Source organism: Drosophila kikkawai, chromosome 4 (assembly GCF_030179895.1).
Source record: "Drosophila kikkawai strain 14028-0561.14 chromosome 4, DkikHiC1v2, whole genome shotgun sequence".
Lineage (NCBI taxonomy): Eukaryota > Metazoa > Arthropoda > Insecta > Diptera > Drosophilidae > Drosophila > Drosophila kikkawai.
In genome coordinates this window covers 1,750,786-1,763,882 of record NC_091732.1, presented here as the reverse complement: position 1 = coordinate 1,763,882, position 13,097 = coordinate 1,750,786, and the positions used below count along the sequence as shown (strand labels likewise).

At 33.3% G+C, this 13,097-nt stretch overlaps 2 protein-coding genes across 3 annotated transcripts in view; one reads left to right on the top strand and one right to left on the bottom strand.

The window, feature by feature from the left end:
* The window catches only part of Ank (Ankyrin), a 35,765-nt gene extending 26,666 nt beyond the window's left edge, over window positions 1-9,099 (bottom strand). The window contains exons 1-2 of one of the 2 annotated variants that reach the window (XM_041776573.2): window positions 8,989-9,099; window positions 8,477-8,598 (exon numbers count right to left, since the gene is read on the bottom strand). In XM_041776573.2, the coding sequence (XP_041632507.1) occupies window positions 8,477-8,578 (102 nt within the window). In that variant the 5' untranslated portion in view covers window positions 8,579-8,598; window positions 8,989-9,099. Of the gene's footprint in view, window positions 1-8,476; window positions 8,599-8,946 lie in introns of both variants that reach the window. The other variant, XM_041776572.2, reaches the window with a different exon arrangement.
* Window positions 9,100-11,256: 2,157 nt separating this feature from the next.
* Window positions 11,257-12,869, top strand: Zip102B (Zinc/iron regulated transporter-related protein 102B). The gene is made up of 3 exons (XM_017172360.3): window positions 11,257-11,431; window positions 11,490-11,754; window positions 11,854-12,869. Exons 1-3 carry the CDS (start codon window positions 11,333-11,335, stop codon window positions 12,360-12,362), a joined length of 873 nt encoding a protein of 290 aa, XP_017027849.1. The 5' UTR covers window positions 11,257-11,332; the 3' UTR covers window positions 12,363-12,869.
* The last annotated feature ends 228 nt before the right edge of the window (window positions 12,870-13,097 follow it).

The window sequence follows — 13,097 nt, the reverse complement described above, 5'->3', positions numbered from 1 at the left end:
TTTAAAACTGAGGGACTAGTTTGCGTAGAAACAGACAGACAGACAGACGGACAGACGGACAGACAGACAGACAGACAGACGGACAGACGGACAGACGGACAGACGGACAGACAGACAGACGGACAGACAGACAGACGGACAGACGGACATGGCTAGATCGACTCGGCTGTTGATGCTGATCAAGAATATATATACTTTATAGGGTCGGAAACGTCTCCTTCACTGCGTTGCAAACTTCTGACTGAAATTATAATACCCTGCAAGGGTATAATGAACAAACTTTTCATGATTTTATTTCTATGAAGTAAAAGCAAAAAAGTATTAGATAAAAATAAATAAAAAGCAAGTAGAAACTAATAAAACACATATACACACATACTACATACAAGTCAAAAAAATTCATAACGATCGGAGCATTAGAACGGAAGTTGTAGCTGTAGCACGACTTGCACATCGGCTTGAACAAACTTAAAACTTTAAACGCGATTATCTCAGAACCTTGTTTTTTCGAAATTACCTTTGCGGTGGACACGATTACTAAAAAACTATTAATCCGATCAACACCAAATTTTGACCACTTATTTATTATAACAATAGAAGAATTTTTAATTTTTTTTGAAAACTTTTTTTTTAGAGAATAAAAATCGAAAATCTTATACCTTGAAGAAGTAAATTTTTTGTTAAAACCGTCACCATTTTTTTTTTTTATCAAAATTTTTACAAATCCATGGTCTAGAGAACTAGGCAATACAATATACTAACGAAATTTTTTTGAATTTTTGATTTCGGATGAACCGTTCTCGGGATATGATGTCCACCGCAAGTCACCATCGAAAAAAATACGATCTTGGAATTCGGCCATAATATTTTTATTATTTAATATTTTTTTATGAACAAATTTTATAAAGTACCCAGAAACATGTACTAAACAACGCACAGTGGCCGATTTGGCTGTTCTAGCGGCAGAAATGGAATTTCATAAAAAGTAACGATAAATTTAGCAAGTTTGAAATTTTTATTAAATCTTTACCTAAAAAGAAATTAAACTTTACACCTTTAATTTAATTTAATTTTTTATTTTTTATATAAAATTTTTTTTTTAACTTTTAATTGTATTTTGTTTTTAAAGATGTTATTTAAAAAAAAGCCACAAACAAATATATTTCAATTTTCCGATTCTGAATCGGAATTTTCTTCTTGCATATGTAGTCTACAAGTAGATTTTGACCTTTAATGTCAAATGAAACTGCTTTGCTCGAACTATTAGCCGCACTTTTGTTTAAACTTGTTATTAGTGGATCCGACGATACCAACAATAAGTGCAAAATATCCTTCATTGTGTTAGACCGAGAGTTTTTGCGAATATGGTTCAAGCGAAAATTTCTTAAGTAATGTTTTCTGAAAATATCCTAAACTTTAGCAGGGGCACGTAAGGGCAGCTGATCTTGGTTAATTTACACACTAGACGAACCATAGTTTAGCACAGATATACAGTTTTTGCGGGCCGGGATGAGCTTCACAAAGATTTAGTCTACAGAAGCTGAAACATGCTTTTAAAAAGGGGGCTACAAACATTGATGGTTTTAAACATAAACTACAAATACGACATCTACTCACAGGTCACAAAACATTAATTTTCTTATTATGCATACCTTGAGCTTTAAGAAAGTGGAGAACTTTTTTCAAAAAAGGTGAAATCCAAAAAAATGTCGCAAATATTAAATGGAGTGAAGCAACCGAGGTATAAACTCTGAAAAATAGTGTGCTACTATATGTTGACTTTGAGTGTTAACAGCTGATCAAGTTAATCGAAATGATCGGTTATAGTATTTTTTTTTTATATATATGATTATATTACTATTGATGGAAAATACAACTTTTATTAATTTTAACAGTTGAAAATATTCTTAATCTGCCGCTAGAACAGCCAAATCGGCCACTGTGGGCCGCTCTCAACAAAAGGGTTAGCTTTCTCTAAGATTTGCTGATAAAGGGCTGATCAAACTTTAGCCTACTGTAGTCTCCAACTCATAGGTAGTCATTACAGGACTAATTTAATTAATAAAATCGAAGGAATAAGCATTTACGACTTAAAATAAACATTTTAAAAGTGCAACCACAAAATAATTATTAACAAGGAAGGAAGCTAACTTCGGCACGCCGAAGTTTGTATACCCTTGCAGATTGGTTTTGATGTTTGTATTATAGATTTAAATGCTGAAAACACACACAAAACAGAGTTTCATTACATTTTACCTATACTTATTATGTTTACAGTTTGATAGTTACAGTTTTACATTCCCAGCTTTACATTTTCTCTACATTTACCGATCGCTTCTATGGCAGCTATATGATATAATTGTCCGATATTCATAAAATTTTTACCAAAATTCTGAAATAATAAAAAAAGCCTTTATCTAAAAGTAGATAAGAATATGTTGAAAAACAACGAAGTTATAATTTTTTTCCTATTCATTTGCCGATCGTTCCTATGGCAGCTATAAGATATAGTCGTCCGATTTTCATAAAATTTTTACCAAAATTCTGAAATAATATAAAATGGCTATGTCTCAAAAATGATGCAAAAATATTGAAAAACAGCCAAGTTATAATTTTTTTCTAAAAATTTATCGAACATTTGTATGGGAGCTATATGATATAGTCGTCCGATCCGGCCCGTTCCGACATATATAGCAGTGAGAGATTCATTCAGATACCTTTAAAACTGAGGTACTAGTTTGCGTAGAAACGGACAGACGGACGGACGGACAGACGGACATGGCTAGATCGACTCGGCTGTTGATGCTGATCAAGAATATATATTCTTTATAGGGTCGGAAACGTCTCCTTCACTGCGTTGCAAACTTCTGACTGAAATTATAATACCCTGCAAGGGTATAAAAATGAAGTATGTTAGCTTTAGGTAATTCAGTTAAGCAATCATGTTCCAAAAACCTCAAAGAATAAAATACAATTAACATTCGCCATTTACATAATCGCATTGTATTTTAAAATAATTAATTTCTGGTTTTGCGGATCTAAATCCGCCGAAAATTGTGAAAGTCTGCAAAAATAATGTAGTTTTTAATTAATATAAGTTATATTTAATTTATAATTTTATTTATGATTTGTAACGTTACATCGCGAACGGTACAATTTTTCCACTAGGTTTTTGTTCAAATTTTTTGAATAGTATGGGAAGCAAGGTATTTAATTTTTTTTCAATTTTTTTATTTAAATGGCCTATATATATATATATATATATATATATATTCAGGCCTGCTCCGGTAATCGTAACATTTTTTCGATTTCGTTTTGGGCGAAAACGAACCGTTTTCGTTTTTAGCTGCTCCGGTTTTCGGCAAAGTTCTGCTATCGGAATGTTTCGTTTTCTTATCGTTTCTCACTGCTCAAGCAGCTAACTTGTGTTTTTGGTAATAAGCAAACAACGTAAAGTACTGCCTTTTATATTTACAATTGCCCTTTTTCTAAGCCAGAAAAAGGCAAAAAATGGTGGAGTTAAGCAAATCTAGGCACCTAAGATGCTGCCACACAGTTTTAATTCCGGTGGTCTCAAATAATTATTTGGTTAATTTGGACCATTTAAATAATAAAATTAAATAGCATTATTTATAAATAACCATTTTGGCGCTCCTTTAAAGTTATTAATGTATTCATTTATATTTTATAAGTATTTTTAACTGGCTGTTTCGTTCCACCAACAATATGGCAACCTTGGCGATAACTTTTTGCGGTGAACTTATCGACCTATCGCCAAACCGAGAAAACTGGTTTTGGCGCTCCTTTAAAGTTATTAATGTATTCATTTATATTTTATAAGTATTTTTAACTGGCTGTTTCGTTCCACCAACAATATGGCAACCTTGGCGATAACTTTTTGCGGTGAACTTATCGACCTATCGCCAAACCGAGAAAACTGGTTGAACAGGGCAAAAATTTTGTTGTCAAATCTGAGGTGGGGTCAGAAATAAGTTTTTTTATAAAATAACTACCTGCCAGAATGATCTTATGGTGGTGTGGAATAAACATCAATAGACCACTGAGTAAACTATTTTTTTCCTTTTGTAAATAAGATCTGATTTCATATAAAAAAAAGGCATTTACTTTTCATTCCGGCCAGAAAAAGGTGCCCGTTTTTCAAATCGACAAAATCTTTCGTTTTCGATTACCGGAGCAGGCCTGATTATAGTTAAGAATTTAAAAAAAATTTATTTTTTATATGGGCATATTCACTAAATGGTCAATAAGGACCGAAAAATAAATCTTTATAATCATCGAAACTTACAAAAATAAGTTAAATTGGAGAACGCGTAAGCCGACCATTTTTCGAAAATTGAAACATGTCCAACACTCGGGTAAAATGCCGCACAACATGTGTTAATGTATCTACCATGCCAATTTTAGTTTTCTAATAAATAGTTGCGCAACAGTTATTAAGACTCTTCCCAAAACGTTTAAAAGTTATTTGGAATGAACTTGTTGTGAGACAGATCTAAAATCAATTGTCCCAGTGAAATATTTAATGAAATTGCGTGAAATCGTTAAATGGCAACACTGGAGGAAAGTTGAAAATGGAATTAACTTGACGTATTCCGTTTCTCCGCTATCCGATTTATTCAGAAGTTCAGCTGCCAATTGTTGGAACATTGTCATGTTTAGCTTTATGACAACTTATATGTATAGCAGGTGATAGAGCTTTTTCTATATTACTATTCTGTAATAGTTCTAAGCTTTACTTGATTCACTACATTAAATGACTCTAACCTGAATAGACGTTGGTCTCTTATTTCGGTCCCTACAACCAATTTTTAAAGCGAGATTAGTGAAATTACTTTCAATCCACAAAAAAAAAAAATAATAAGCCTCGTGAACTTGCCGACAAATTGATTTCGCAGAACATTATTGGCTACTGTGACAAAACGAAATTAAAAGCGCGCGGCTAACTTTTGTTGTAAAACAATCGAATGGAACTACTTTGCACTACTACTTTCCATGGGAAAGGTGCAGTCAATGGTGTTAGTGCGGTTATAAAACAAAAAAGGCCATTAACTAAAACAAATAACCTGAAGCAGGTACAGTAAATAACATGTCAGCATCTACCATAAAGAAATTGGAGGATATACCGAATGTTTCAGGTATCAGAACAATATTTATCCAGAAAATGTCAAATTAAGCACAGCTCTCTCGGACAGCCTATTCCTTAAAAACCTAAATATCATAAATATTGCATTACTATATATTAAATACGGCTTTATTTTTCTTGTTATAAATACATTTTTAGTAAATATTTCATAATATTACTTACGTGCTATAAATGTTATTACACATATAAAATTGAGGTAACCATTTTTAAGGGAATTATAGTTATTCATACGTAGTAGAGGTCTGCATGAAACCATTCACAACATGCGCTTCATTGAATACATTCTAATGAAATGGAATGGAATGAGTGGAATGCAAGAAATGAAACGACATTGTATCAGGAATGCGTTCTCGTTTTGCTTCATAGCTTGGGACGTTTAACGAAATGAAAGAGAACGAATGTCGCGAAAAAAGAAACAACAAATTTGGTAATGCGTCTTACATTCGAATGATTCGAGTTGTTGTGCACGGATTCGAATTTTCAGAGATCGCGGGTGAAAGACAGAGAAGCATGGAAGAACCCAAGACGGGAAAAGAAGCCGACGAATCTGTATGTATTTGTATTTTGTTTTTAGTTTAATGTTGTTTTAAAATAAACTTTTAATTTTAATATAATTATAACAATTTGTTTGTTTTTCGTGCGTAGATATTAACATGCGTTTAGTATTAACCAACGTGACCTGTCCATAAGTGTTTTTTGTGTTATATTTTTCAGAGTTAATTTAATTTGTTTAAAAAATATAGGTTGTGCAAAGCGCGGTGGATGTTAAAGAGGAGATTAAAAGTGGCATGTACACCTTGGTAGAAAAGTGAGGCAGAAGCGAAGTTTGGCAATTTTTAATTAATTAATTTTTAATTTTTTAGTTTAAGAAAAAACTGAGAATTTATATTTTAATTTATTTTTGTTATTGTTAATTTAGAAATTACTTCAAGAGAAAACCATGAAATTATGAATTTAATAGCCTTGTTTTTTTAGAAATAAGTTAAATAAAAAAAAACATTAATGTAACGCATATCAATTACTTATGTTTCAATTTAGACTAGGCAACAGCCAAACGTGGCGGTATACCAAACCTTTATCTTTTGAAACATTTGGTACTGTAGTGTTATTTACAGTTGCAACTCGAATCATTCGAATACAGCGTTTCAGTTTTCTGAGTTCTCATTTCATTCCATTCGTTTCTTCTTTGTGCGGCTGAGTCGTACGTAAGCGAGTCAACTCATTCAATTCAGTTTGGCATTTGCTTCATATTTGTTCACGCCAGAAAGGCGCTTAATTTCGGGAGGCAGTGCGCTCTCTCTTTCTCTCCCTCTCCCTCCGGACTTCCAGTCCAAAGCTCCTCCGCTTGCTCTCGCTCTTCTAGCGGATGCTTCGGCTCTGGCCGATCGTCGCATCGCTGAGCGGCCGCTCCCGCTCTCCTAGTTGTTTGATTTCCCACTCCCGCTTGTACATTTAATTACTTTTATGAACTCTAATAAAGCGGACCAAGTCCATACTATTTTACATTGAAATTACCACGCCCCCCCGGCCTACTACTTCTTTTCCTTGGTGGTGATTTTTCTTTGGTTTTCCACGACTGCGGCGCGGGAGTGTTTTTAATAGTGCTTATCCTACGGAAGTGAAGGAAGAAATTCCCCCCCAGCCGAACAATATTCACTCAATTCATTTTGAGCTTTGTGCATTTGAATGCGATTTTTTTGCCATTCATGCAGATGTCTAGTATACATTCATAAACTGTTAGTGAACCTAAAAAACGGCACTTTGGTTTGGACTTGAACAGGTGTCAATTTGTTCACCTTTTTCTGCCTAAAGTAGTCTATAACTTCTGAAGCCGATGAAAGCCACCGACTACACTATGTCTATAAGTTACGTTGATCTTTCCTGGACCAGAATTAACTTTCATCGGCTGCGTCGAGCTGCGTCTGCGAAATGCAACGACATAAACCAAATCTACTTAGGGTTAAATATACCAAAATACCGACACAATTTTATACATTCCAAAAAATATACTAACTGTAGCGCATGACGGTTACACTTTGAATTAAAAAAAAACTTTTTTTCAGTTTTCAAATTATTTTTATTTGAGCAAATACATTAAAATAAAGATAACAACTTAAATACATTTTTTTTTTAAATTGTTTTCATTGAAAAAAATAGTTTTTCACTTTAATACCGTTTAAAAAGGCAGTACATATATATTTTACAAAAATTACCTGTCCAATGCCGTTTAAATTATTCGATTACCTTATTTCGTTCAAAAGATATGATTTTTGCAACGCTAAATGAGAAAAGGCGCTACGATGCGGCGCAATAGGAGTTGAATATGATAAAAGAACAAGGACAGAGCACAGTCTGTTACTGAATGATGATCGAAGATGTTCGAAAAAAATATAGCTTCCGCCGACATCAGAAGTGGGGCCGCCTACAACTAACGCGTGCATCTATCTTAGTGCATTGAAATCAGGAACGGTGGCAACAATAAGACCTACCTGAAGCGTGTCGACTTAGCACAGTGGTCTCGCTAAAGAAAATAATAAATCTATCCGGTGAGTTTGTTAAATTCTACTTCGACTCCGGAGCTGAATGTTTCTCAGTGATGGAAGGTGTGACAGGCAAATTTTAAAGAAAGCGAAATCACAGTATCCCAAAAATATTTAAGTGGTATATCGTTTTGGATAATACCTACATAAAATATGATGTTTTGATTGATCGCGAGATTTTTGGTCAGGGATTCAGCCCAACAATGGAAGCCGAAGAATTTCGCACTTATAAATCCTAAAATCAAAAAACAGCTTCTAAACACAATCGCAATCCGATGGTGTTAGTTACTACAGAAGAAGACTGTCTTATTTTGGACCAAATTGCCAGATTACGAAGGGCTGGTTCTCGTGTTTTGTGACTCTTGTTTTTTGCTAACATCACAGAAGAACTCAGACTTCAATTGGCGGGCAGTACAAAAAGGAATTCGTCTAAAAATAATATGAACATACATACATTGGCTATAGAACGGTTGTATTATGAAAATTTGGATTTAAAATTTTCGTATATGTATGAATGCATAGAAGTATACATACATAATAATCGATGACGTAATAACGAAATTTAAAACACCACTTAAAAGTATTTACACATAGATATATATATATATACATATATGGACACATGAATGCCCTGTTTATCATAAGTAAATCTTCGCAGTACACATTATCAATTAAATCCATTTCTAATAATACACTTACAGAAAACGCCCGCCGCACACAAATACTCACATACACCGAATTATATTTAATTAATGAATGTGTATACATTTACCTGCTTTATGTTGCCATTCATTTTGTCGTTTACATGGGTTCCGTTATTCATTTCTTGAGTACTGTATTTTTCACTGGTTTTCGGAACCTCGCCAAGTGTCATGATTGTTTAGTCAAAGAGACCTGAAAAATGGTAACAAAACAAATTAGATACATATAAATCCATGTATACATACACAATTGATCTTATTTATTAAACATTAATGCAAGTACTAAACACATTTTCGTTTCTGTTCCTCGGACTTTTCAATACAACTTTCCTGCACGAACTACATAAATACATATGTATTTACATATGTACACACATGTACACACATGTATATGCATTTATGTATATTTATGTATTTGTTCTTAATGTCCAACATATCCAACACATGATGTCATCGGTAAAAACTCTTTTTAAGAATTCAAGACTATCAACACATTTAGGGTTAACATTATTATTAACACTTCTTAATTAATTAATCTTACACACGATAAAGGTTCTAAAAATCAACGTTTTGTTTTACGCACAGATCGAGTAACTACATATGTATGTATATAGAGGCTCAATTTGTTCGTCAATTTCTCTGCCGACGTCGACAGAAGTAGAGCTGGGAAACTATCGATTGTTCTATCAAGGTATCGATTTTTTCCCTTTTTGAGCCACCATTGCTGTTAGAGGTGGAGAAACATCGATGTTCGGGGACATCGATGTTTTCGATGTTTTTGGCGAAAAACATCGATGAAACATCGATGTTTTAAATAAAAAAAATTAGCAGTTATATTAGTGTATATGAACTTTATTATAATTTGTAATATTAAAAAAATAAAAGACAAATTTTCAACAAAAATTCAATTTTTTTAATCACTTGTTAAATGAAAAAAAACAAAAAACTAATTAAAATAAAACTTCATGATATTCATGTTCCACTTCTTTGGTATATAGTTTCTTTTTCTTAGTTTGTAAATAAAAACTAAAAACAAAAACAAATTTAATATCAATGTTTCAATATATACATGGTCCAAAGAAAATAATAGTTTTTTAGGATATTGCTATCCCGAACTCTAGTATATATATTTACATATTTTTCCATGTTTGTTTTTGTTTAAGGAAGAGGAGCCGCGTGCGAAGCTCACTTATAAGTTGTGAAGCTTTACTGAAAACTCTTTCAGATTCGTGCGAAGATGCGAGAACGCAGAAGTATTTTTTAGCAAACGTTTTAAAGGAGTCGCCATCTGTAGTAATCTAAAATATAATTAATACAATAAATAAATGAAAAAACATCGATGTTGCCCCGCTAAGCATCGATGTTTCCGATGTTTCGAAAACATCGATGTCATCGATGTTCGCATCGATGTTTCTCCACCTCTACTTGCTGCGCATTTTTAATATCATTGACATTACCCCAGAACGCGATGCTTTGTTGCAGAAATTTAGTAACAAATATGCAAACAAATTTATTATTATTACACATGTTCATTTTAGTTGTTCTATAAAAATTGCAGTTGATTGTTGGAGGGAAGTTCAAATATATAAAGATATATTCCAAACAGATTGGAACGATGTCGTAATGTATCACAAGCGTTCACTATCACTAATCAGTGATCACTGATCTTTCTTCAGTTGTTCTGCTGAACGCATCCATCAAGGGAATACCCAGAATTTTTTATTTATTGTAGAACACATTTCTTGTGGTTGATAAACAAGGCAGTTGAAGTCACATGAAATGATTGTGCTTCGTCGAAGGTAAATATAAAATTCTTTACTAATTTAGTAGTATTATTTAAAATTTGAAAATGAGTGTTCAAAGATTATAGACTAGTTAAAAAAGTGGTTAAAAAATATACATATATGTATGCCTGCAACGTCCTGCATGTCGGAGCGGGCTTTTAGCTAAGCAGGACAAATCGTATCTGATCGCCGTACCCGTCTGAAGACAGACGTCGCACAGTAGCACCTATTCTGATTTTATGTTGCAATAATCATAACTTTTAAACCAAATAAGATAAAATAATTTAAAAGCCATTAGACAGCCAATTGTTGTAAAATTTACATATACATTGGAAAATGTGCCGTGCCCACAGTTTTTATTTATATGTATTTGCTCAAATAAAAATAATTTGAAAACTGAAAAAAAAAAAAAAATTTTAAATTTACCTGTGAAGCCCAAACCCAATTCCCGTTTTTTGGGTTGGATTACAGTTTATGAATCTATCTATTATTTAAAGCAAAAATCATGACGATAGGTAAACTATTTTTCCCCGTTTTTCTTAAAGCCTAGTACTCTGACGACGAAAATGAAGCCTGCGAAAATTGAATGGCGTTGCCAGATCAAGATAGTAAACAGCTGATATCGCGCTGTCTAAATAATTCATTTGATTTATTTAGACACCCCTCATGGAGGGAAAGTTGAAGGAAAAAGGTGACATTGATAGGGGCTGTCAAGGGGAAGCCCATAATATGGAATTTAACCCACAAAGGACATTTTAATGCCATATTTATTAATATTTTTAATATTTTTTTTGAATATTTGTTTACAAACAGCTGTCCAGTGTGACCAAGGAAAATCCTTAAACGCCATAAAAAGTACATTTTCATGGAATTTCCTTAATTTTTTTGGTCACCCTAGCTCGGTAGCGAAATAAACAGCGATTCCGCTGTCTAATTTAGACAGCGGGTTTTTCTCGTCAGAGTACTAGGCTTTATAGAAACATTGTCGATGTGACAACGATACATCGAAAAAACATCGATGTTTTTGCACCTCTAATATCGACTCCTATGCTACACATGTACATCACTCATTTTTAATTGAGCTGGCAAATAATACAAACGTTTTGTATTTATGGCCTAAAACGACTACAAACTACTATCATCATGGCACAAGAGACAATAATCTTAATATTATTAGTAATAGTTATGCTTGTTGGTTCCTATCTGGCTGGAAGTATACCCATGTTAATGAAATTAAGTGAGGTTTGTATCAGTGCATTGGAAACAAAATAAACATAAACGTACTTCTGTTGATTTAAAGGAAAAGTTGAAGTCTGTCACCATCCTTGGTGCTGGCCTGTTGGTGGGCACTGCTCTAACCGTTATTATACCGGAAGGTATCCGATCATTATATACCATGGGCGCCGCCGAACATCAAGACTACTCACAAAAAATTGGCCTTTCCCTAGTGCTTGGTTTTGTCTTTATGATGCTAGTGGATGTATCACAGCGACGGAGTAATATTGGAAGTGAAACTAAAAATGGTGCTACTACATTAACATTAGGACTGGTGGTTCATGCGGCAGGTACGAAATTTAATTGTTGCTTAGTTATGTGATTTAATTTTTTTTTTAATATTTCTTTTACATTAATAAATTCTTAATATTCTATTTACTAACTTCTAGCTGATGGTATTGCTTTGGGTGCCGCTGCAACGACCAGCCATCAAGATGTGGAAATAATTGTATTTTTAGCCATAATGCTTCACAAGGCACCTGCAGCCTTTGGCCTGGTAACTTTTCTGTTACACGAAAAAGTTGATCGACAGAAGATTCGCCGACATCTCGCAATTTTTTCCTTATCGGCGCCACTGCTTGCTATTTTAACATTTTTTTGTATTGGCCAAGAGCAAAAGGAGACGTTAAATTCAGTCAATGCAACGGGCATTGCCATGCTTTTTTCAGCTGGTACATTTTTGTACGTGGCCACTGTGCATGTCCTGCCTGAGCTCACGCAAGGTGGTGGAGGACCTCGCCAGCATGATTATCGTTTATTAGAAGAATCCCCACGAGACATTCCCACGAGTGAAAATAATGGTAGCAACAGTATACAAGCATTAAATTATAGCGAACTAGTCATAATGATTTGTGGTGCTTTGCTACCCTTAATAATTACTTTTGGACATAAGCATTAGAATAATTCAAACATTCTAAAAACTTTAATATTTACAAGATAAGGGTTTATATGCAATAATATACTTTTATTGAATGAAATCTACAGCATATTTAATTGATAAAAGAAGTCATTTGAGATGTTTTTAGAATTATAAACTCCTTGGTTCCATTAGTTCCATTTTAAATTCAGTGTAAGCAAATCGGAAAATTCTCGTTCCGACAAATTGTCTTGCCATTTTAGAAAAACATTTGAGCATTCATCACTAATACGTGAGCATATATAACAAAGACAAATTGTTTTCGAAGACGACAAAGCTACAAAGCTACCGTGAATATTATCAAAACGCTCACTTCTACATTATTTTATTAATAATTTATTATTATTATTTTTAATAGATTTTGTGGGTCACTACCACCATCCTTCGGTGTATTTTCTCTTATTTTAGCTAAAAATTTTAGAGAATATTCAATTATTCGTCATTTAAATAATTTTAATTTCGTGCTAATAAAATCTGTCACAAACTGTGGTATTTATTTATGATGTTCAACTGACAAAATATTTATAATACCCACGCATGATATTAAAATTTTAGTTAGAAGTTTGCAACGCAGTGAATGTATTCTTAATAAGCATTAACAGCCGAGTCGATCTAGGCATGCAGGTTTTTAACATTTTCATTTACTTTAAGGCATGCCCATTTATTTAGAATTCTGCTTAACATTTTTTTTATCGGACAACTATATTATATAGCTGC